The sequence below is a fragment of the Manis javanica genome, chromosome 4, assembly GCF_040802235.1.
Source record: "Manis javanica isolate MJ-LG chromosome 4, MJ_LKY, whole genome shotgun sequence".
NCBI lineage: Eukaryota > Metazoa > Chordata > Mammalia > Pholidota > Manidae > Manis > Manis javanica.
In genome coordinates this window covers 116,742,939-116,764,711 of record NC_133159.1, presented here as the reverse complement: position 1 = coordinate 116,764,711, position 21,773 = coordinate 116,742,939, and the positions used below count along the sequence as shown (strand labels likewise).

Genomic DNA, 21,773 nt, shown 5'->3' with positions numbered 1-21,773 from the left:
TGATATAGGTAATCTCCTTCCATTTTTTCAGTTGCTGGCAGTAGTTAAAAAGATCGCGAGTGAGGTTAGGATCAAGAGTTCCCCCTGCGGGCCATTGGTTGTTATTGTCTAGGGGGTATGTTGGCCAATCTTGGGAGCAGTATTTACGAAGAAGTTTTGGTTTTATATCAGGTGTCAGGGAGAGGGTAGCCAGATGCTTGAGCAGGCATTCAAAAGGTGAACTTGCAGGGAGGGATGAGGAGGCTCCCATGGCTAAAGACAAAGAAGGAGACAAGTGGGGGAAGACGAATGGAGATCCTTGGACTGGAAGCAGACCGCAAAGAGACAAAGGGCATCCCCGATGATCCTTGGTGGTCTGTGGAAACTCGTATATGAGTCAGAGTTTCTTAGGAAGTGTGGGTCGTCACCCAGACTTCTCTAAGAAGGCAGAGTGCCAGAGTTACGATGTACCTAGTACTAAGAATTTTTGGAGGATGGAATGGATTTTGGCGGACGGAACGGAAGGAGGAGGGGGGAAAAAGGGGAGCGTTCTCATCCGCAAAGGAGTCACCTCGTTTATGGCTGTTGGAGGAGGGCCTGAGTGTCCGCCGCAGACGTGAAGTCCTGAGGCGGAGAGAGTTCCCTCTTCATCCCCGAGCGTCAGGGCCTTGCTGGATGATCACGGTCAATGGCACTGTTGTAGCTCGGGGAGAGTGGCCCATCCTGGGGAAATTTTGCTTAAAAAGTTTTGGCACTGATGGTAGGGGCGGTGAGTGCATTTATGACTGTCGGAGGAGGGGCCTGAGGGTCCCCTGTAGCCGTGAAGGCCTGAGGCTGGGAGAGTTCCCTCCTCGTTGTGAGCGTCAGGGCCTTGCCGGATGATCATGGTCAATGGCACTGCGATAGCTTGGGGAAGAGTGGCCCACTCCGGGGGAAAACTTACCTAAAGGCCAGAGAGGAGTGGTGAGTGTGATGATCCAGCGCCGGAAAAAGAGGAAGAGGGCAAGCTGCTGCTGGTGTCAGGGGGAAGACGGGGCCCAGTTGGGGTGTCCCTTCTCCCGGGTTTCGGCACCAATGAAAGGAAAGGAGCGACACACAGCAGCAATTCACCAGAGAAATCTGCTTTATTAGGAAAGGTGCTGGGTTATATAGGAAGGGGCATGGGGTCATTGTGGCGTTACTTCTATGGGGCTGGTGGCTATTGGCTAGGTGCTGGGAGTGGGAGGGGGGAGAGAGGTGATTGGTCTTCAGGTGGCACCATCGGGAACTGAGGACCTGGAAGAGAAGCCGAAAGTTCACCATCTTACTGGTGGGGGCCCTTCATATCCTGCCCTTGGCAAAATTTCTGATGCCCTTATACTGGTTGGTACAAAAGGGCATCAGGTAGGACTGGGATGAGACATGTGCAGCTGCTTTTACTGCTGCCAAGCAGGCAATCAAAGCCATACAGGCCTTGAATGTAATGGACTCATCAAGGCCCTGTGAACTAGTTGTTCATGTAACTGAAAATGGTTATGGATGGTGTCTTTGGCAGTGGTTTGAATGGACACACCAACCTACTGAATTCTGGTCACAACTATAGAAAGTTGCAGAGGTCCGGTACACCTTGACAGAACAGCAACTGGATGCTGTGTACCATGCCTTGCTGGCTATGGAGCCTATTACCACAACAGCTCCGACCAAGGTAATAACCACCTATCCATCACGGGGTGGGTGCGAGACTGGACCCAAAGGCCATGGAGTGGTGTGGCACAGACACCTACACTGGCCAAATGGGGCGCACATTTACAGCTGCACAGTGTGCTTTCTATTTGCCCCTTAAGTGGAGAACTCCAACACTTATTGGGGCCAGTGTCCTATACCAGTGGAAAGCAGGAAGAACTTGCTTTTCAGCCCTTGGTAGCTAAGACTCCTTATCAGGAGGGAAAAGCCCCTATACCTGAAGACACTTGGTAACAGATGGCTCCAGTCATTGGCAGCCCCTGAAGTGGAGGGCTGTGGCTTTCCATCCTAGTACTGAGACAATATGGATGGAAGATGGAGAGGGGAAGAGCAGTCAATGGGCAGAGTTGTGCGCAGTATGGCTCGTGATCACCCAGGAGCCTTCTGCCATAGTTGTCTGCACTGAAAGCTGGGCTGTCTATCAGGGCTTGAACTTGTGGCTGCCGACATGGTATCATGCCAACTGGATGGTTATTCACCGGCCCCTTTGGGGGCAAGAGTTGTGGCAAGACCTCTGGGCTTCTGGTCAGACTAAGGTAGTTACCGTACATCATGTGACTGGCCATTTGCCTTTGGCATCCCCAGGGAATGATGAAGCAGACACATTGGCCCAGGTGTGCTGGCTAGAAGGAAAGCCTGCCTCTGATGTGGCCCAATGGCTGTACCAGTGTTTGTTGCGCACGGGCAAAAAACAATGTGGGCTGTAGCCCGTTGGTGGGGCTTGCCATTGACCTTTGAAGAAGTCAGCAGAGCCTGGAAGGAGTGCCTTGTGTGCTCTAAGAGGAACTTAGACCGAGTCCCACAGCAACATGCGACAATAGTAAGGGGGCCAATACCCCTTGTCAGGTGGCAAATAGACTATATTGGGCCTCTGCCCATATGAGATGGGTATCAGTATGGCATGACTTGTGTGGACACAGCTACTGGCCTATTGGTTGCTTTTCCTGCACATTGTGCAGATCAGCAAATCACCAAGAGGGGCCTGGAGCACCTCTTTGCAGCCCATGGCCGGTTGCAGGTGATTGAGAGTGATCAAGGTACCCACTTTACTGGACATGTGTTACAAGGGTGGGTGCAGCAATTAGGAATAAAGTGGAAATTTCATGTATCATATAATCCTACTGGGGCAGGCATGATAGAGAGGTATAACGGTTTGTTGAAATCTGGCCTGAAGTCAGACACCAATAGTCTACAGAGTTGGTCAGTTCACCTATGGAAAGTGCTGCCGCATTTGAATAAGAAGCCATGTAAGAAAAGGCCTGGAAGTTAGCCTCATGTGTGTTCCTGGAATAACAGCTGAATGGCCACCAAAGGTCATAGTAGTATACGCAAAACATCCAGGAGGTAAGAGCATCTTGAGTGGAAGTTTTGTTTTCTCTTTATGGCCAGTGCATGTACCTCCTGTAGCCCTATATATCGACCCATCTGTAATTCCCACACGTAGGAGGGTGAAAGTCTGGTATACTAGACTAGGATGAGATCCCATTTCTGCCACTGTTTTATCACAAGACGTCTCTCTTGCATGTATCCTACATGATGGACAAGATTTGACTCTGCTGGTGTCATTAAAACATGTACCTTATTACCGTTAAGGTTATTTTCTCCTGCAGTCCTTGTGACCTGAATGCGCCCCCTGGCTGCAGCTGCCGTGTGATGATTGGTCTGAACCCTCAGCTCCTGCCTGCCTATGGAATGGACGAGCTATGGGCTTATTCTGCATAAGACTTTGAACCTAGCTGAATCCTCCAGCTTGAGGATTGTCATAATTTTATTGCTATTGGTATTATGTCATTAGTCTGGTCACAGTGCTCCAGTTTTCTTGCCTAGGGACCATTGTGGAAGAAGGGGAATGAGTAGATTGTAAGGCGAGATTTCTGGAGGGGTGCCCTGTGGATAAAATTGTAACATTTCCAGAGTATCTCACCTGGCTTTAGTGCATTTGCATATCCTTGGGTGGAGAGAAGTTCCTCTCCATCTCAATGTGTAATTACTTGGGCAACTGAGGGCATGTCTGAACCTGAGAGTTTAAAGGGAGGGGCTGGCTTGCTGGCTTGCTTGCATCTTCAGGAGCAGAGGAGAGAGATGGCTCTGGACTGCAGTTTGTAAGCAATAAACAGGTTTTAAGCTTTATTTCTCCTTTTGACTGATTTAGATTTTTAGAGGTATTTTGCTTCAGGATTTTCTTTCCCCAGACTTACAGTCCCATTTGTTCACTTTTGATTTTGTTTCCCTTGCCTGAGGAAATGATTTCAGGAAAAAGTTGCTCATGTTTATATTCAAGAGATTTTTGCCTTTGTTTTCTTCTAAGAGTTTTATGGTTTCATGACTTACATTCAGGTCTTTGATCCATTTCGAGTTTACTTTTGTGTATGGGGTTAGACAGTAATCCAGTTCATTTAATAATATGTAGCTATCCAGTTTTGCCAACACCAGTTGTTGAAGAGGCTGTCATTACCCCATTGTATATCCATGGTTCCTTTATCATGTATTAATTGACCATATATGCTTGGGTTTATATCTGGGCTCTCTAGTCTGTTCCATTGATCTATAGGTCTGTTCTTTTGCCTGCGCCAAATTGTCTTGATTACTGTGGCTTTGTAGTAGAACTTGAAATCAGGGAGCGTAATTCCACCTGATTTATTCTTCCTTCTCAGGATTGCTTTGGTTATTCAGGGTCTTTTGTGTTTCCATATGAATTTTAGAACTATTTGCTCTAATTCATTGAAGAATGCTGTTGGTATTTTGATAGGGATTGCATTGAATCTGTAGATTGCTTTAGTCAGGATGGCCATTTTGACAATATTCTTCCTATCCATGAGCGCAGGATAGATTTCCATTTATTTGTGTCTGCTTCAATTTCTCTCATGACTGTCTTGTAGTTTCCAGGGCATAGGTTTTTCACCTCCTTGGTTAGATTTATTCCGATGCATTTTATTTTTTTGATGCTATTGTAAATGGAATTGTTTTCCTGATTTCTCTCTCTGCTAGTTTGTTAGTGTATAGGAATGCAACAGATTTCTGTGTATTAATTTTGTATCCTGCAACTTTGCTGAATGCAGTTATTAATTCTGGTAGTTTTGGAGTGGATTCTTTAGGGTTTTTTATGTACAATATCATGTCATCTGCAAACAGTGACAGTTTAACTTCTTCCTTACCAAATTAGATACCTTTTATTTCTTTGTGTTGTCTGATTGCCATGGCTAGGACCTTCAGTACTGTGTGTGTTGAATAATAGTGTGGACAGTGGGCATCCTTGTCTTGTTCCAAATCTTAGACGAAAAGCTTTCAGCTTTTCTCTGTTTAGAATGATGTTGGCTGTGGGTTTGTTGTATGCACCCTTTATTATGTTGAGGTGCTTATCCTCTGGGAATCACCTATTTTTCATTTGTGCTTAGGTAATGGTTGGAATTAAATATGGATTTTATCTCAGATATTTGACTCATAGGATGGGGGGCTTATTTTTGGATTATAGAGGACACTCACATTTGTTGAGCACCTGCTTTTAAGCCACAGGGATTCATTTTATTTGAAGATGTGGAGGCCATAAAGGTCACTTAACGTATCATTTATATGCTTTTAAAAACCATAATATTTCATTTCTTCCAAGTGTTAATATTATTTTTATCTCATTAATTTCATATGGAAAGGTTTTCAGAATAACATGGGCACCTTCAGCAGTAAAAAATCAGAAAGGAAAACCAAAAATGAACACTAGTGAAAACAAAAGATGCAAATGTAAATAAGTTCTTTTTATAAGAGCTTAAGGTTTTTGAGATAATCTGATATCTTCATAGACTTAAATTACTAAAGTAAAAAAAAATGCAAATTCCAGTGACTTACTCCCTCCATGGTCTCCCTAACAGCTCACTCATGTTGGTGGAATATGCACATGGTATTTGGTTTTGTGTGCTTAAACACTGATGTGACTCTTTTCTTTTTTCCTTTTTTTTTTGATATGACTCTTTTCTACCAGCTAAAGGAACTCTCAGTGAGGATACTATCAGAGTGTTTCTGCATCAGATTGCAGCTGCCATGCGAACTCTGCACAGCAAAGGCATAATCCACAGGGATCTCAAACCACAGAACATCTTGCTGTCTTATGCCAGTCGCAGAAAGTCGAGTGTCAGTGGTATTCGCATCAAAATAGGTAAATGGCCAAGCATTGTTTTATGCAAAGGAAATTTTTAGAACTCAGTATTTTTAGATAATTTCAGTTTAGTTTTGTTAGAATAATGGATTTTGTTGATGTACTTTTGAAATTTATATTGAGTTCAGTGAGGTATGTTTAGATATCTGAACCTTTTCCATTATTAGCACCATATACTGCATCTCAGGAGAGCCAGAGGGCCCATTTTAGGCACTCTAAACATGGATCCCAGCTGCAAATCCTCCTTCTCCTCGTTAGAAGGAAGCTGAAATATTACAGTTGCCAGCATCAGTTTAACAACCTTCATTCTTTATAGCTCATGGGATTTAACATCTGGGATGTAAGAGACCTGGCAGTTTTTAGCACCCTTGTATCTATCTCAGAATTATTTGAAGTAGTTTGTAATGCTGGCTTTTTTTTAAAGCTTTTCTTTTAATTAGAAAAATAACTTTTTATTAGTATTTAAGAAATTTCTGACTTTATGTAGGTTCCATCTGATATTGAGAAAAGGAAAAAACTAGTTCGAATTCTACACCTGGTGTTTTTTCTTTTTTCATTTTTTGGTATCATTAATCTATAATTACATGAACATTGTGTTTACTAGATTCCCCCCCTCACCAAGTCCACCCACATACCCCATTATAGTCACTGTCCATCAGTGTAGTAAGATGCTATAGAATCACTATATGTCTACTCTGTGTTGTACAGCCCTCCCTGTGCCCCCCCACCTACATTATGTCTGCTAATAGTAATGCCCCCTTTTTTTCCCCTTTATCCCTCCCTTCCCACCCATCCTCCCCGGTCCCTTTCACTTTGGTAACTGTTAGTCCATTCTTGGGTTCTGTGAGTCTGCTGCTGTTTTGTTCCTTCAGTTTTTCTCTTTGTTCTTATACTCCACAGATGAGTGAAATCATTGGTGCTTGTCTTTCTCCACCTGGCTTATTTCACTAAGCATAATACCCTCTAGCTCCATCCATGTTGTTGCAAATGGTAGGATTTGTTTTCTTCTTATGGCTGAGTAATATTCCATTGTGTATTTGTACCACATCTCTATCCATTCATCTACTGATGGACATTTAGGTTGCTTCCATTTCTTGGCTACTGTAAATAGTGCTGCAGTAAACATAGGGGTGCTTATGTCTTTTTCAAACTGGGATGCTGCATTCTTAGGGTAAATTCCTAGAAGTGGAATTCCTGTGTCAAATGGTGTTTCTATTTTGAGCTTTTTGAGGAACCTCCATACTGCTTTCCAAAATGGTTGAACTAATTTACATTCCCACCAGCAGTGTAGGAGGGTTCCCCTTTCTCCACAACCTCACCAACATTTGTTGTTGTTTGTCTTTTGGATGGTGGTGATCCTTACTGGTGTGAGGTGATATCTCATTGTGGTTTTAATTTGCATTTCTCTGATGAGTAGTGATGTGGAGCATCTTTTCATGTGCCTGTTGGCCATCTGAATTTCTTCTTTGGACAAGTGTCTGTTCATATCATGTGCCATTTTTTAACTGGATTATTTGCTTTTTGTTTGTTGAGGTGCGTGAGCTCTTTATATATTTTGGATGTAAACCCTTTATTGGATATGTCATTTATGAATATATTCTCCCATACTGTAGGATACCTTTTTCTTCTATTGATGGTGTCCTTTGCTGTACAGAAGCTTTTCAGCTTGATATAGTCCCACTTGTTCATTTTTGCTTTTGTTTCCCTTGCCTGGGGAGATATGTTCATGAAGAAGTTGCTCAGGTTTATGTCCAAGAGATTTTTGCCTAAGTTTTTTTCTATGAGTTCATGACTTACATTCAGGTCTTTGATGCATTTCAAATTTACTTTTGTGTATGGGGTTAGACAATGATCCAGTTTCATTCTCTTACATGTGTCTGTCCAACACCAGCTGTTGAAGAGGCTGACATTTCCCCATTGTATGTCCATGGTTCCTTTATGGTATATTAATTGACCATATATGTTTGGGTTAATATCTGGACTCTTTATTCTGTTCCACTGGTCTGTGTGTCTGTTCCTGTGCCAGTACCAAATTGTCTTGATCACTGTGGCTTTGTAGTAGAGCTTGAAGTTGGGAAGCAAGATTCCCCCTGCTTTATTCTTCCTTCTCAGGATTGCTTTGACTATTCAGGCTCTTTGGTGGTTCCATATGAATTTTAGAACTATTTGTTCCTGTTTGTTGAAGAATGCTGTTGGTATTTTGATAGGCATTGCATTGAATCTGTAGATTGCTTTAGGTAGAATGGGCATTTTGACAATATACTTCCTAACCAAGAGCATGGGATGAATTTCCATTTGTTAGTGTCCTCTTTACTTTCTCTTAGGAGGGTCTTGTCTTTCACTTCCTTGGTTCGGTTTATTCCTAGGTGTTTTATTATTTTTGATGCAATTGTGAATGGAATTGTTTTCCTGATTTCTCTTTCTGCTAGTTCATCATTAGTGTATAGGAAAGTAACAGATTTATGTGTATTAATTTTGTATCCTGTAACTTTGCTGAATTCAGATATTAGTCCTAGTAGTTTTGGAGTCGAATCTTTAGAGTTTTTTTATGCACAATATTATGCATCTGCAAATAGTGACAGTTTGACTTCTTTACCAATCTGGATGTCTTGTATTTCTTTGTTTTGTCTGATTGACATGGCTATGACCTCCAGTAGTATGTTGAATAACAGTGGGGAGACTGGGCCTCCTTGTGTTGTTCCTGATCTTAGAGGAAAAGCTTTCAGCTTCTTGCTGTTAAGTTTGATGTTGGCTGTGGGTTTGTCATATATGGCCTTTATTATGTTGAGGTACTTGCCCTCAATACCCATTTTGTTGAGAGTTTTTGTCATGAATGGATGTTGAATTTTGTCAAATGCTTTTTCAGCCTCTATGGAGATGAAGATGTGGTTTTTGTCCTTCTTTTTGTTGATGTGGTGGACGATGTTGATGGATTTTCAAATGTTGTACCATCCTTGTATCCCTGAGATGAATCCCACTTGGTCATGGTGTATGATCCTCTTGATGTATTTTTGAATTCAGTTTGCTAATATTTTATTGAGTATTTTTGCATCTATGTTCATCAGTGATATTGGTCTGTAATTTTCTTTTTTTAGTGGGGTGTTTGCCTGGTTTTGGTATTAAGGTGATGCTGGCCTCATAGAATGAGATTGGAAGTATTTCTTCCTCTTCTACATTTTGGAAAACTTTAAGGAGGATGTGTATTAAATCTTCACTAAGTGTTTGGTAAAATTCAGTGGTGAAGCCATTTGGTCCAGGAGTTTTGTTGTTAGGTAGTTTTTTGATTACCAAATCAATTTCATTGCTAGTAATTCATCTGTTCAGATTTTCTGTTTCTTTTTGAGTCAACCTTGGAAGACTGTCTTTTTCTAGAAAGTTGTTCATTTCTTCTAGGTTATCCAGTTTGTTAGCATATAATTTTCACTCTTCTCTCTAATAATTCTTTGTATTTCTGTGGTTTCTGTAGTGATTTTTCCTGTCTCATTTGTGATCCTGTTTATGTGTGTAGACTTTTTTTCTTGGTAATTGTGGCTAGGGGTTTATCTATTTTGTTTATTTTCTTGAAAAACCAGCTCCTATTTTCATTGATTATTTCTATTGTTTTATTCTTCTCAATTTTGTTTATTTCTGCTCTAATCTTGATTATGTCCTTCCTTCTACTGACTTTGGGGCTAATTTGTTCTTCTTTTTCTAGTTCTGAGAATTGTGAGTTTAGACTGTTCGGATAGGATTGTTCTTATTTCCTGAGGTAGGCCTGTATTGCAATAGACTTTCCTCTTAGCACCGCCTTTGCTGCGTGCCACAGATTTTGCGGTGTTGAATTGTCATTTGTCTCCACATATTGCTTGGTATCTGTTGTTATTTGGTCTTTGATCCATTGATTATTTAGGAGCATGTTGTGGAGCCTCCATGTGTTTGTGGGATTTTTTGGTTTCTTTGCATAATTTATTTTTAGTTTCATATCCTTGTGCTCTGAGAAGCTGGTTGGTACAATTTCAATCTTTTTGAATTTACTGAGGCTCTTTTTGTGGCCTAGTATATGATCTATTCTTGAAAATGTTCCATGTGCACTTGAGAAGAATGTGTATCCTGCTGCTTTTGGGTATAGAGTTCTGTAGATGTCTGTTAAGTCCATCTGTTCTAATGTGTTTTCAATGCCTCTGTCTCCTTCCTTATTTTCTGTCTGGTGGATCTTTCTTTTAGAGTGAGTAGTTTGTTGAAGTCTCCTAAAATGAATATTCCATTCCACTTCCCCCTTTAATTATGTTAGTATTTGTTCACATACGTAGGTGCTCCTGTGTTGGGTGCAGAGATATTTATAATGGTTATATCCTCTTGTTGGATTGACCCCTTTATCATTATGTTATGTCCGTCTTTGTGTCTTGTTACTTTCTTTGTTTTAAAGTCTCTTTTGTTTGATACACATACTGCTTTTTTCTCCCTATTAGTTACATGAAATATCTGTTTCCATCTGTTCACTTTTAGTCTGTGTATGTGTTTGGGTTTGATGTGAGTCTCTTGTAGGCAATATATAGTTGGGTCTTTTTTTATCCATTCAGTGACTCTTTGTCTTTTGATTGCTGCAGTCAGACCATTTACATTTAGGGTGATTATCGATAGGTATGTACTTATTGCCATCGCAGGCTTTAGATTCATGGTTACCAAAGGTTCAAGGGTAACTTCCTTACTATCTAAGAGTCTAACTGAACTCACTTATTATGCTATTACAAACACAATCTAAAAGTTCTTTTTTTCCCCTCCTTTTTTCGTCCTCCATTCTTTATATGTTAGGTATCATATTTTGTACACTTTGTCTATCCCTTTTTATTACTTCTGGTGACAGCTATTTAACCTTAGGAACATTTCCATCTATAGCAGTCCCTCCAAAATACACTGGAGAGATGGTTTGTGGGAGCTAAATTCTCTCAGCTTTTGCTTATCTGGGAATTGTTTAATCCCTCCTTCAAATTTAAATGATAATCTTGTTGGATAAAGTATTCTTGGTTCAAGGCCCTTCTGCTTCATTGCATTAAATATATCATGCCACTCTCTTCTGGCCTGTAAAGTTTCTGCTGAGAAGTCTGATGATAGCCTGATTGGTTTTCCTTTGTATGTGATCTCATTTCTCTTTCTGGCTGCTTTTAATAGTCCATTCTTATCCTTAATCTTTGGCATTTTAAGTATTATATGTCTTGGTGTTGTCCTCCTTGGGTCCCTTGTGTTGGGAGGTCTGTGCACCTCCATGGCCTGAAGGACTGTCTCCTTCCCCAGATTGGGGAAGTTTTCAGCAATTACTTCCTCAAAGACTCTTTCTATCCCTTTTTCTCTCTCTTCTTCTTCTCATACCCCTATAATATGAATATTGTTACGTTTGAATTGGTCACACAGTTCTTTCAGTAGTCTTTCATTCCTAGACATCCTTTTTTCTCTCTGTGCCTCAGCTTCTTTGTATTCCTCTTCCATAGTATCTGTTTCATTTATTGTGTCCTCCACCATATCTAATCTGCTTTTAATACCCCCATTGTGCTCTTCAACTATTGGATACCTGTCCTCAATTTCTTCCTGAGTTGAGTTCTTGAGTATTTTTCTGTACCTTCATGAGCATGTTTATGATTTTTATTTTTACTCTCCTTCAGAAAGATTTATTAATTCAGTCTCACTCGGTCCTTTCTCTGGTGTTGAGATTTTGCTTTGAACCAGGTTCCTTTGATGTTTCATATTTGTATGTGGCACCCTCCAGCGCCCAGAAACTCTACTCTGTGGAGCTGCTCCATCCCTGGAGTGATGTCGGGCATCACAGGGGAGTGGTGCTGGTGCCAGGGGTGAGGAAAGAGCTCTTTCCTGTTTCCCAGCTGTTATGCCTGTCTCCACTGCCAGAACCAATTGGCCAAACACACAGGTGTAAGCCTCTCTGCTTTGTTTTTGTAGCTGCCATAGGTGGGGCTTCCCTCTGGCTGGCCTGACACGAGGGCAGGGGCTTCTCGTTTGCAAGCGAGGTGCAGGATAGCTGGGAGGAAGACACAGTAGGCTGCATATCACCTTGGTGGGCCTTGGAGCTGCATAGCCAGTTGGGGATGGAGTGAGTGAAGATCGTTTAAGATCCCAGCCTGCTGGGCAGAGTGCACCTGGACAATTTTGTCTGTCTGTCCTTTTTCTTGAGCAGTAAGGTCTGCTCAATGCTTGCCCCTTTAGCAGCCCTCTCGCTGTTAGGAAGCCTCTCAGACTGCCTGCCCAGTTGGGCTGGATATGAATCCCTGTTTTCCACAAGCAGCTGGAATCTCTGTCTCTCCAGGTATTCCACCTGTCTTAGCTTTCCAACTCCACTAATCACCAGAGTACCATGCAATGTAGGTTTGTGCTCCCAGAGCAGATCTCCAGGGCTAGGTGTTCATCATTCCCAGGCCTCCACTCCCTCCCTGCTCTGTTTCTCTTCATCCTTCCATTGAGCTGGGGTGGGGGAAGGGCTTGGGTCCTACTGTGTCACTGCTTTGGTACGTTACCCTGTTCCATGAGGTCTGCTCTTTTCTCCAGGTATATGCAGTCTGTTGCAGCCTTCTTTCCTGTTGCTCTTTCAGGATTAATTGTATTAATTATATTTTCATATTATATGTGGTTTTAGGAGGAGGTCTCTGTCTCACCTCTCATGCTACCATCTTTAATCCAATCAGTGATTACTATTTCATAGATTGTCGAAAGTGAGGTAGTTACTTTCAGTAAGCTGTTAATTTAATTTGTCACAATTCCATTGTGCCTCCTATGTCTTGAAAATATGATCTATGTTAAGTGTGAGCAAAGGTATCATTTGTTTTTCTCCTTTTTATTTTGTGAAACAGCGGATTTTGGGTTTGCTCGTTACCTACACAGTAACATGATGGCTGCAACACTGTGTGGATCCCCAATGTACATGGTGAGTGTTTGTGTCCTTGTGTGTTTATGACATGGCACCATGAGCACTGGAATTTAAGTGTAAGGCTTGTTTCCAAGTAAGATGTGATTTTATAGTGTGTTTTTACTTGTATTAACATTAACTGTATTACTGATAATGCTGTGATATAATATAGACATTTTTTGCTTTAGCATAGCAGACTGTAAAAGTCATTTTTGCCCATTGTTTTTTAGTTTTAAAAAAGATTAGTTATTAGTTATTAAAGTAGAAATCCCCTATTAGATTGAATTGAAAATAAAAACTGATGAAGTATGGTCATACTATATACTTCATGTGTAATATTAGGAATACCAAAAAAAAGGAAAAAAAGCCTTTAGGGCACCTCTTCAGGTACAGGACATGCTCATCTTTTGCATGTTCTGTCTCTTGATAAGGCACCAATATCATAGGCATTTCTTAAAATTAGTGTCATACTGAAAGCTGAAAAAATATTAGCTTTCTTCTTTGCCCTTTCATATGGATATTATCATGTCTGCTAGGGTAAGCTGTGAAAACTTCTGAACTAATGTGTTAAGTCTGGAAGTATCTTAATTCTGGAGCCTCAGAATTCTGCAAAGTAAATAAATGTACCTATTTTAATTTTAAGTTTAATGTGTATTTATGTTCTATTTAAATCCTAATTGGATTTCCTCTAATCTAAAATCAACTTTGAGATCAAGGAACTAGTCATCAAAGTTTAAAAAAGTTTTTTGCATTCAATTTACTTTCTTAATCATACTTTGACTGTTTATACAACAAACTTTTTAATTTAATGCAATTTAAAATTATTTTGTACTTCCTAAGTATGAACTAGGTCAGCCTTAAACTAAGAGCCTTGAAGATAGAGTTTGCTTGGCCTGATCTCTAAAGGAAGTTGACTCAAGAAATTTACAAGGGACAATAAAAATGTTATACCTGGGAAATAAAATTTCACTGTTTTTAAGTGTATTTGACATTCATATGTATATATTTTTTATACTAGTCCATACCTGGGTTTTCCTTAGTGGTAAAAAATAAGCATTTCCTTGTACACTTAGTCAACCTGAATTTTAATGGCTGCACTTTATTGCTAAGATGTGTGATAAATTTTCTTAACCATTCATCTTTTATTGGAATTTTAGGGTGTGTCCAGTTTTTTTCATCATCATAAATAAAACTGAAATGAGCACACACATTTCCATCTGTACTTCTTTCTGTTAGAAAGATTCCTAGAAATATTACCTAGTCAAAAAGATGTTAACAATCTTTTTTTTAAATAATTTTTTATTAAGGTATCCTTGATATACACTCTTATGAAGGTTTCACATGAAAAAACAATGTGGTTACTACATTTACCCATATTATCAAGTCCCCACCCGTACCCCAATGCAGTCACTGTCCATCAGTGCAGCAAGTTGCCAGAGATCCACTGTTAACATTCATATTTAATGTTTTTCCTGATTGATGGTATTTTTAAAAAGCACCATTTAATGAGAGGTGGGAAAATAGCTACAGCAAAGCAGCAGAGAAATGCCTTTGCTTTTAAGACAATTATTATTGTGTTTTGCATTATAGTTTAAGTTTTTAAATGATAGAGAAAAGGAATAATAATATAGCAAACTCTTGTGTACCTATTATCCATATTTTACAAAGTTAATATTTTGCCATGACCTTTTCTTTTTTAGAAAGGAATAATCCAAGTCTTTTTGTATATATACCTTCCTTTTCCCATTTCCCACTCTCCTATTCTCATACCCTAGAAGTAACCCCTATCCTGTCATTGGTGTGTTTTTTCTTTAATATAATTTTAATGCTTTTACTGTATTTGTGTCCATAATAATGTACAGAAATGTTCGTTTCTACAACTTGATTCTTCTCATATAGCACTGTTTTTGAGATTTACCAGTAAATATCAATGTAGGAATGTGGTTCTAAGTTCATTGCAGTATCATTTGATTAGGGAAATACCACAATGTGTTATATTGTGGTAGTTTTGTAAGGAGTGTGACATTTACCAGTTAATTGGCATATGCATATGTAAATAACATAATGCATATCTCCTGAATATTTTTATTCACAGGCTCCTGAGGTTATCATGTCTCAACATTATGATGCTAAGGCAGACCTGTGGAGCATAGGAACAGTGATATACCAATGCCTTGTTGGAAAACCACCTTTTCAGGTAGCTTGCCCTTTTTCTTGTGTACTCAGTTTTGGGATCGTCTCATTTTGCATTTGCCTTTGACTCATAAAATGGGAAGCCTTTGAAAGCTGTTTTTTTGGTTCCTTGTGATTTATTTTGATTTTGTTACAAGCAAAACCTGCTGTAGTGAGCCAGACACTTCTTGGTTTTTCTTTTTTATCTGCCTTCTTGTGACAGTTGGACTGGGCATGAAGCCTCTCCATGTTTTCCAGGCTAAGAGTCTGGTGGGAAATGGGTGTCAACAGTAGTGTCAGCACTTCCTGCTTAGCTTGGTTTTGGGCTTCTGGAATCCCAGAGGGCTGGGGCTGGCCGGCCTGGAACGATCACTGGAAACTGTCCCCAGCTCTCTGCTCCTGTCACTGTGGGGTGGAAGGAGTTGATCACTTAGGCTTTATGGATGTCACCTTGGGTCCTTTTCCTCTCCTCTGCTCCCAGAAGAGGTCATCTAGAATTAATCATGATGATTCCTCTTACATTCACGCTGCCCACTTACAAAGAGATTTTTTTAATCTGAAAACTAGAACAAAGTGAAATTATTTGTCCAAGATGGTATTACAAAACCAGTGACATGGCCAGGCCACAAACTTAATTTCTTAGTCTAGTTAGTTATGTAGAGGCCGCTTCCCTGACTCAGCAGCTCTAATTGTGAGGGCGTTGCCTTTTCTGTGGAGAGACAGAAGTGCAGTATACTTAGTTCTCCTGGAATCCCTTCAAGTCTTAAGGTGAGATACACCCCCCCTGGTGTTACACGATAAAAATGTACCTGTTGAGTAGGCCACGTAACCTTCAGAGGAGTGGTTCTTAGCCTTTTCTAAGTTTCAGGCCTCTCTGAGAGTCTGACCTCAGAAGAAATCCATTATTCCCAGGTAGGCAGAATTTGCACTCAGTTTCAGAGGTTTTTAAGTTCTTAGTGTTCATCTGTGGCTCCCTCAGCAATCCATGGCTTTCAAGTTCAGAATATATGTTCTATATCAAGAATGTGAATATCTATCATATGATTTGGAATTTTCCCACCATTGTTTAGGAAATTAAGCTTTCTAAACATTTTTTTTTTAAACAGGCTAATAGTCCTCAAGACCTAAGGATGTTTTATGAAAAAAACAGGAACTTAATGCCTAGGTATGTGTTTTGATTACATTGAATTTTACTGTTTGTGAATACAGTGTTATTTATTTGAACTCTGTGTTTTATTTCCATTATTGAATCTTTTTTTCATTTAAAATAATGAGAGAGCCTTCATTATAACAGGAAATTAGAAAATTACTAGCACATCATAGGCACCTGTGTACTGCTCTGCTATTCTCTTTCTTTTTTAAGATGTAATTTATATTTAAAAGAATAAAGTACAGAAGTTATATGTGTTCTCTGGGGAAGGAGATGCAGACTGAATAGATGTGCATAGAATAGAAAGCCATTACCCCCAGGTCTTCCCCTGTTCTCTAGGGATGACAAAATTTTGCTGTGTATCTTTCCACATCCTTTTTGTTCAAATTCTTTATACACATTTGAGTGTTTATGCATATATTTATACACACACATGCAGTTCAGTACAAATTACATAATACTTTGCTAATTTTTCTGCAGCTTTGTTTTACTCTGCTGTGTGTCATAGACATTCAGCAGCAGTCCATAGAGAACTGAAGCATTCTTTTAAGACAGCTCCAGAGTTCCATAGTGAAGTGTATTATATTTTGTTTAATCATATGCCTTTTTTCATTTTGGTTACTGCAAACAGTCTTTAGTAATTGTGTGTGTGTGTGTACATATTTGTGTATTTCTTTAGGATGGACTCCTAGAAATGGAATTGTTGAACTTAAAGGTGTGCTCCCCAAATTGACTCTCCCTATTTCATACCACAGTGTATGAGAGTGCTCCTTTCCCCACACTTTATCGACAAAGGATGTTACCAGATTTGATGCCTCTCAAGTAAAGAAGACCATTTGCATTATTCTCTTTACGAGTGATGTTGGCTCTTTTTATTTGTTCAATATGCATTCGTAGTTTCTATTTTGTGAATTTTATGTTCCTCTTACTTATTTTTCTGTTGCCTTGTTTGCCTTTTCCTTATTGGATTTTAGGAAGCTGTATTATTTCTTATTGGTATTGGCTTAAACTTTTCCAGACAGAATTGGAGGTAGCTCTTGTTCTAATTGAGAACCTTAGCAAATTCTGCTGTAAGCTTGAAGTTGTGATAGAACTCAGGATGGTGTGTGCTTGTGAAGTACTTTTATTTCTGCAGATATTCTAACAAACAGCATTAATAAGCACAATGCAGGAATCTTACCAAAATTGATGGTATTTCTCAAAGGCAATTGCTTAGTGTTTTGTTGTTCCTTTAAGGAATGGATTTACCATGATCTTCGTGTATAAAATGTAATATTTGCATAACTGCATATACATTTTCATTTACCATAATGAAGGTAAAAGTCATGTACTTAATATGTATCTCACCACTTAGGTAATTTTTTTCCTTTCTCTTAGTATTCCCAGAGAAACATCACCTTATTTGACTAATCTCCTTTTGGGTTTGCTTCAGAGAAACCAAAAAGATAGAATGGACTTTGGTAAGTAATATTTTCAAATGTTATATAGTTTAAAATTTTGTGTCTTCTGAAAAAATATTTTTGAAGGTACTATAGAGATTTCATAAGAAAATTAAGGTCAATTTTACTTTTCTATCTCTTTGTCTTTTTCACTTATTTTGTAAATATTTATTGAGTGTCTACTGTTTTCTAAGTACAGGGGTTAGAGTAATAAAATCTCTCCTCATGTAACATATTGTAGTGGGAGAGAGACACAATGAAATTATACACTACAATTATATACTATATTAGAAGGTGATAAATACTGTGGAAAAAAGAAGGAAGAGAAGTGGGGGTAGGTAGAGATTGAAATCTTAACTAAAGTCATCAGTTAAGCCTTTTCTGAGAAACTGACAATTCCATTGAAGAGCTGATTTACAGAGGTGAGGCAGTGAGCCATGTGGCTGTCTGTGGGGGGAGCTTTAAAGGCAGAGTCAGTAGCTGGTACAAAGGCCCAGAGCTGGAGCTGCCTTGTTTGCTGGAGGGGCAGGTAGGCCAGTGACTCAGAGTGTGGTGGGGTACCCCTGGAGGGTTTGATCAGAGGAATCCTGTGGTCTGACTAATGCTTTGGAAAGGATCAATCAGTCTGGTTGCTTGTTGAGAACAGACTGTGGTGAGGAGGGGCCATGTGGTGGGGGGGGAGCAGAAGCTGGGAGACCAATCTGGAGACTAGGGCAATGACCTAAGTGAGAGGTGAAGTAGCCGTGATGGGAATAATATCATGGAAGTGGTGAGAGATGTTTAACCCTGGATCTTGGAGGTAGAGGCAGCGTATTTACAGATGAATCAGATGTGGGGTGTGAGAGAAAGAGGAAAGTCAAAGATGACTTTCTGGCTTGAGCAAATGAAAGAAGGGAGTTGTCAGTTCAGAGGTAGGGAAGAGCACGTGGATAGCAGGATTCGGGGGCAAGATCAGGCGTTTGTTTAGGTTGGACATGTTACATTTAAGAGACCCATTTGACACCTAAGTGCAGATGTCAAAAGGACGCCTGGATTTTAGAGGAGAGGTTTAGGCTGAGGATATATCTGGGAAAAGATCTGGGAGGAAGTAAATACCCCAGAGGGTGAGAACACTCCAGGGAAGAGAAACACCCTGGAATCTGGTAGAAAGTCTCTGGCCTCAGAGATGGGGCTTGGGGAGACAGAGAGGGGCAGCTCGGTGTCTGGTGATCCTTGTGGGCATGTGCTCTGGGCAGCCTGGCTCTCACCGTGGCTTTATGAGAATGGAGTGTGGGTACCTCACAGAGGCCTCGGCCTCATCTTAGATTTTTAGATTCCTAAGGTGGAAACTTACATCATTGATTTTGAACCTTTCTTTTTTTGTAATATAAGCATCTAAAACTAAAAACTTCTAAGCATTTTAACTTACCATAGTGTATCCCCAAATAATATTTTACAATTTTAGGTATAATAAAAGAAATTGGAATGCTTAATACTATAGGGATTATCTAGTTCTTGCAGGTTTTTTTTTTTTTTTTTGAGAGGGCATCTCTCATATTTATTGGTCAAATGGTTGTTAACAACAATAAAATTCAGTATAGGGGGGTCAATGCTCAATGTACAATCATTAATCCATCTCAAGCCTAATTCTCGTCAGTCTCCAATCTTCTGAAGCATAACGAACAAGTTCTTACATGGTGAACGAATTCTTACATAGTGAATAAATTCTTACATGGTGAACAGTACAAGGGCATTCATCACAGAAACTTTCAGTTTTGATCACACATTATGACCTATAAACAATCAGGTCAAATATGAATATTCCTTTGATTTTTGTACTTGATTTATATGTTGATCCCACATTTCTCCCTCTATTATTATTATTATTTTTATTTTTAATAAAATGCTGAAGTGGTAGGTAGATGCAAGATAAAGGTAGAAAACATAGTTTAGTGCTGTAAGAGGGCAAATGTGGATGATCAGATGATCAGGTGTGTGCCTATGGACTAAGTATTAATCCAGGCTAGACAAGGGCAGCAAGACATCCACGGATGCAGAAGATTTCTCTCAAAGCAGGGGGGGTGAGGTTCTGAGCCTCACCTCTGTTGATCCCCAAATTCTCACCTGATGGCCCCCCTGCGACTGTGCCTGTCTTAGGTTGTTCCTCCCTTGAGGAATCTTACCCGTCTCTGGCTAACCAGTCATCTTCCGGGGCCATACAGGGAAATGTAAAGTTGGTAAGTGAGAGAGAAGCCATACTGTTTGAAAAGATTAGCTTTTTACTTCTTTGCAGATTTATGTCCTGTGGCTTCTATGCCCAGCACTTGTCTCGAGGTATCTTTACCACCTGGAGGAATTATGATACTCGGTAAATTCGATATGAGGCACGAATTCTATTTAAGGGTTGTAATTAGGAAGAAAGAAGAAAAGCTACAGATGTAGCATATGGAAGGAAACATGGGAGGATTGATTATTTCTTTGACATATCTTCTTGTAGAGTACCTTAAGTATGTATAGGTTTTAAACTACTAACTAATTTGCACACACATATTAACATAATAGGAATACGGTGACATAAACAAAGCAAATCTATAATTACCATCCATCTCCAGTGAAGCCAAGAAAACCATTTAGGCACCCTAGGCATTTGTGAAAATTTGTCTATGATATGATGGATATTGTCCAACTGTACTTGAACGGTCTGAGAGAAATCAGACAAATTAAAGCAGCCCATTTCTGGGATCTGTTCACATCCTATATGTTCTTTTAACCATAGATAGTCTATAGTCATAAGATTTTGGAGTGCTACACCTTGCACCCCTCCCAACTCCTGGTTGAGTTCCAACAGTACAGATCCGGTCAAATTCGTTGTCTCATTGTATGCACATGCCAGCCTAGACATCTCCCTCCTCATTCCTATGGCAAGTCCAGGAGATGGTGGCTGGATGCAGCCACAACCGCAGCATCGTCCGGATCCCTGTGGAGGCTTTTTGATGATCATCCCCCGGCACAAGTCCCCCAGAGAGTGCTGATGCCGGAAGCTCCTCCTCATGTCATATCTTAGTTCATTTTCTGGGTATCCAAGCTAGGCCTTGATCTTCTGCATAGAAAGAAACAGACCCTTTGCCCACACTTTGACATGCCCTCTATACCACTGTGCAGAACTCATTGGAGGTCAGCACACAGGGACTGCTTTTTTTTTTTTTTTTTCAGAGGGCATCTCATATTTATTGATCAAATGGTTGTTAACAACAATAAAATTCTGTATAGGGGACTCAATGCACAATCATTAATCCACTCCAAACCTAATTCTCAACAGTCTCCAATCTTCTGAAACATAACAAACAAGTTCTTACATGGTGAACAAATTCTTACATAGTGAATAAGTTCTTACATGGTGAACAGTACAAGGGCAGTCATCACAGAAACTTTCGGTTTTGATCACGCATTATGAACTACAGACAATCAGGTCAAATATGAATATTCGTTTGATTTTTATACTTGATTTATATGTGAATCCCACATTTCTCCCTTATTATTATTATTATTATTATTACTTTTATTTTTTATTTTTTTATTTTTATTTTATTTTATTTTTTTTGAGAGAGCATCTCTCATATTTATTGGTCAAATGGTTGTTAACAACAATAAAATTCAGTATAGGGGGGTCAATGCTCAATGTATAATCATTAATCCATCTCAAGCCTAATTCTCGTCAGTCTCCAATCTTCTGAAGCATAACGAACAAGTTCTTACATGGAGAACAAATTCTTACATAGTGAATAAGTTCTTACATGGTGAACAGTACAAGGGCATTCATCACAGAAACTTTCGGTTTTGATCACGCATTATGACCTATAAACAATCAGGTCAAATATGAATATTCCTTTGATTTTTGTACTTGATTTATATGTTGATCCCACATTTCTCCCTCTATTATTATTATTATTTTTATTTTTAATAAAATGCTGAAGTGGTAGGTAGATGCAAGATAAAGGTAGAAAACATAGTTTAGTGCTATAAGAGGGCAAATGTAGATGATCAGATGATCAGGTGTGTGCCTATGGATTAAGTATTAATCCAAGCTAGACAAGGGCAGCAAAACATCCACGGATGCAGAAGATTTCTCTCAAAGCAGGGGGGGTGAGGTTCTGAGCCTCACCTCTGTTGATCCCCAAATTCTCACCTGATGGCCCCCCTGCGACTGTGCCTGTCTTAGGTTGTTCCTCCCTTGAGGAATCTTACCCGTCTCTGGCTAACCAGTCATCTTCCGGGGCCATACAGGGAGATGTAAAG

At 39.8% G+C, this 21,773-nt stretch overlaps 1 protein-coding gene across 6 annotated transcripts in view; it reads left to right on the top strand.

The window, feature by feature from the left end:
• The window catches only part of ULK2 (unc-51 like autophagy activating kinase 2), a 163,639-nt gene that overhangs the window by 32,083 nt on the left and 109,783 nt on the right, over positions 1-21,773 (top strand). For 5 of the 6 annotated variants that reach the window (XM_037012928.2, XM_037012924.2, XM_037012921.2 and 2 more), the window contains 5 exons: positions 5,675-5,848; positions 12,682-12,755; positions 14,833-14,934; positions 16,016-16,074; positions 17,437-17,519. In XM_037012928.2, the coding sequence (XP_036868823.1) occupies positions 5,675-5,848; positions 12,682-12,755; positions 14,833-14,934; positions 16,016-16,074; positions 17,437-17,519 (492 nt within the window). The remainder of the gene's footprint in view (positions 1-5,674; positions 5,849-12,681; positions 12,756-14,832; positions 14,935-16,015; positions 16,075-17,436; positions 17,520-21,773) is intronic. The other variant, XM_037012937.2, reaches the window with a different exon arrangement.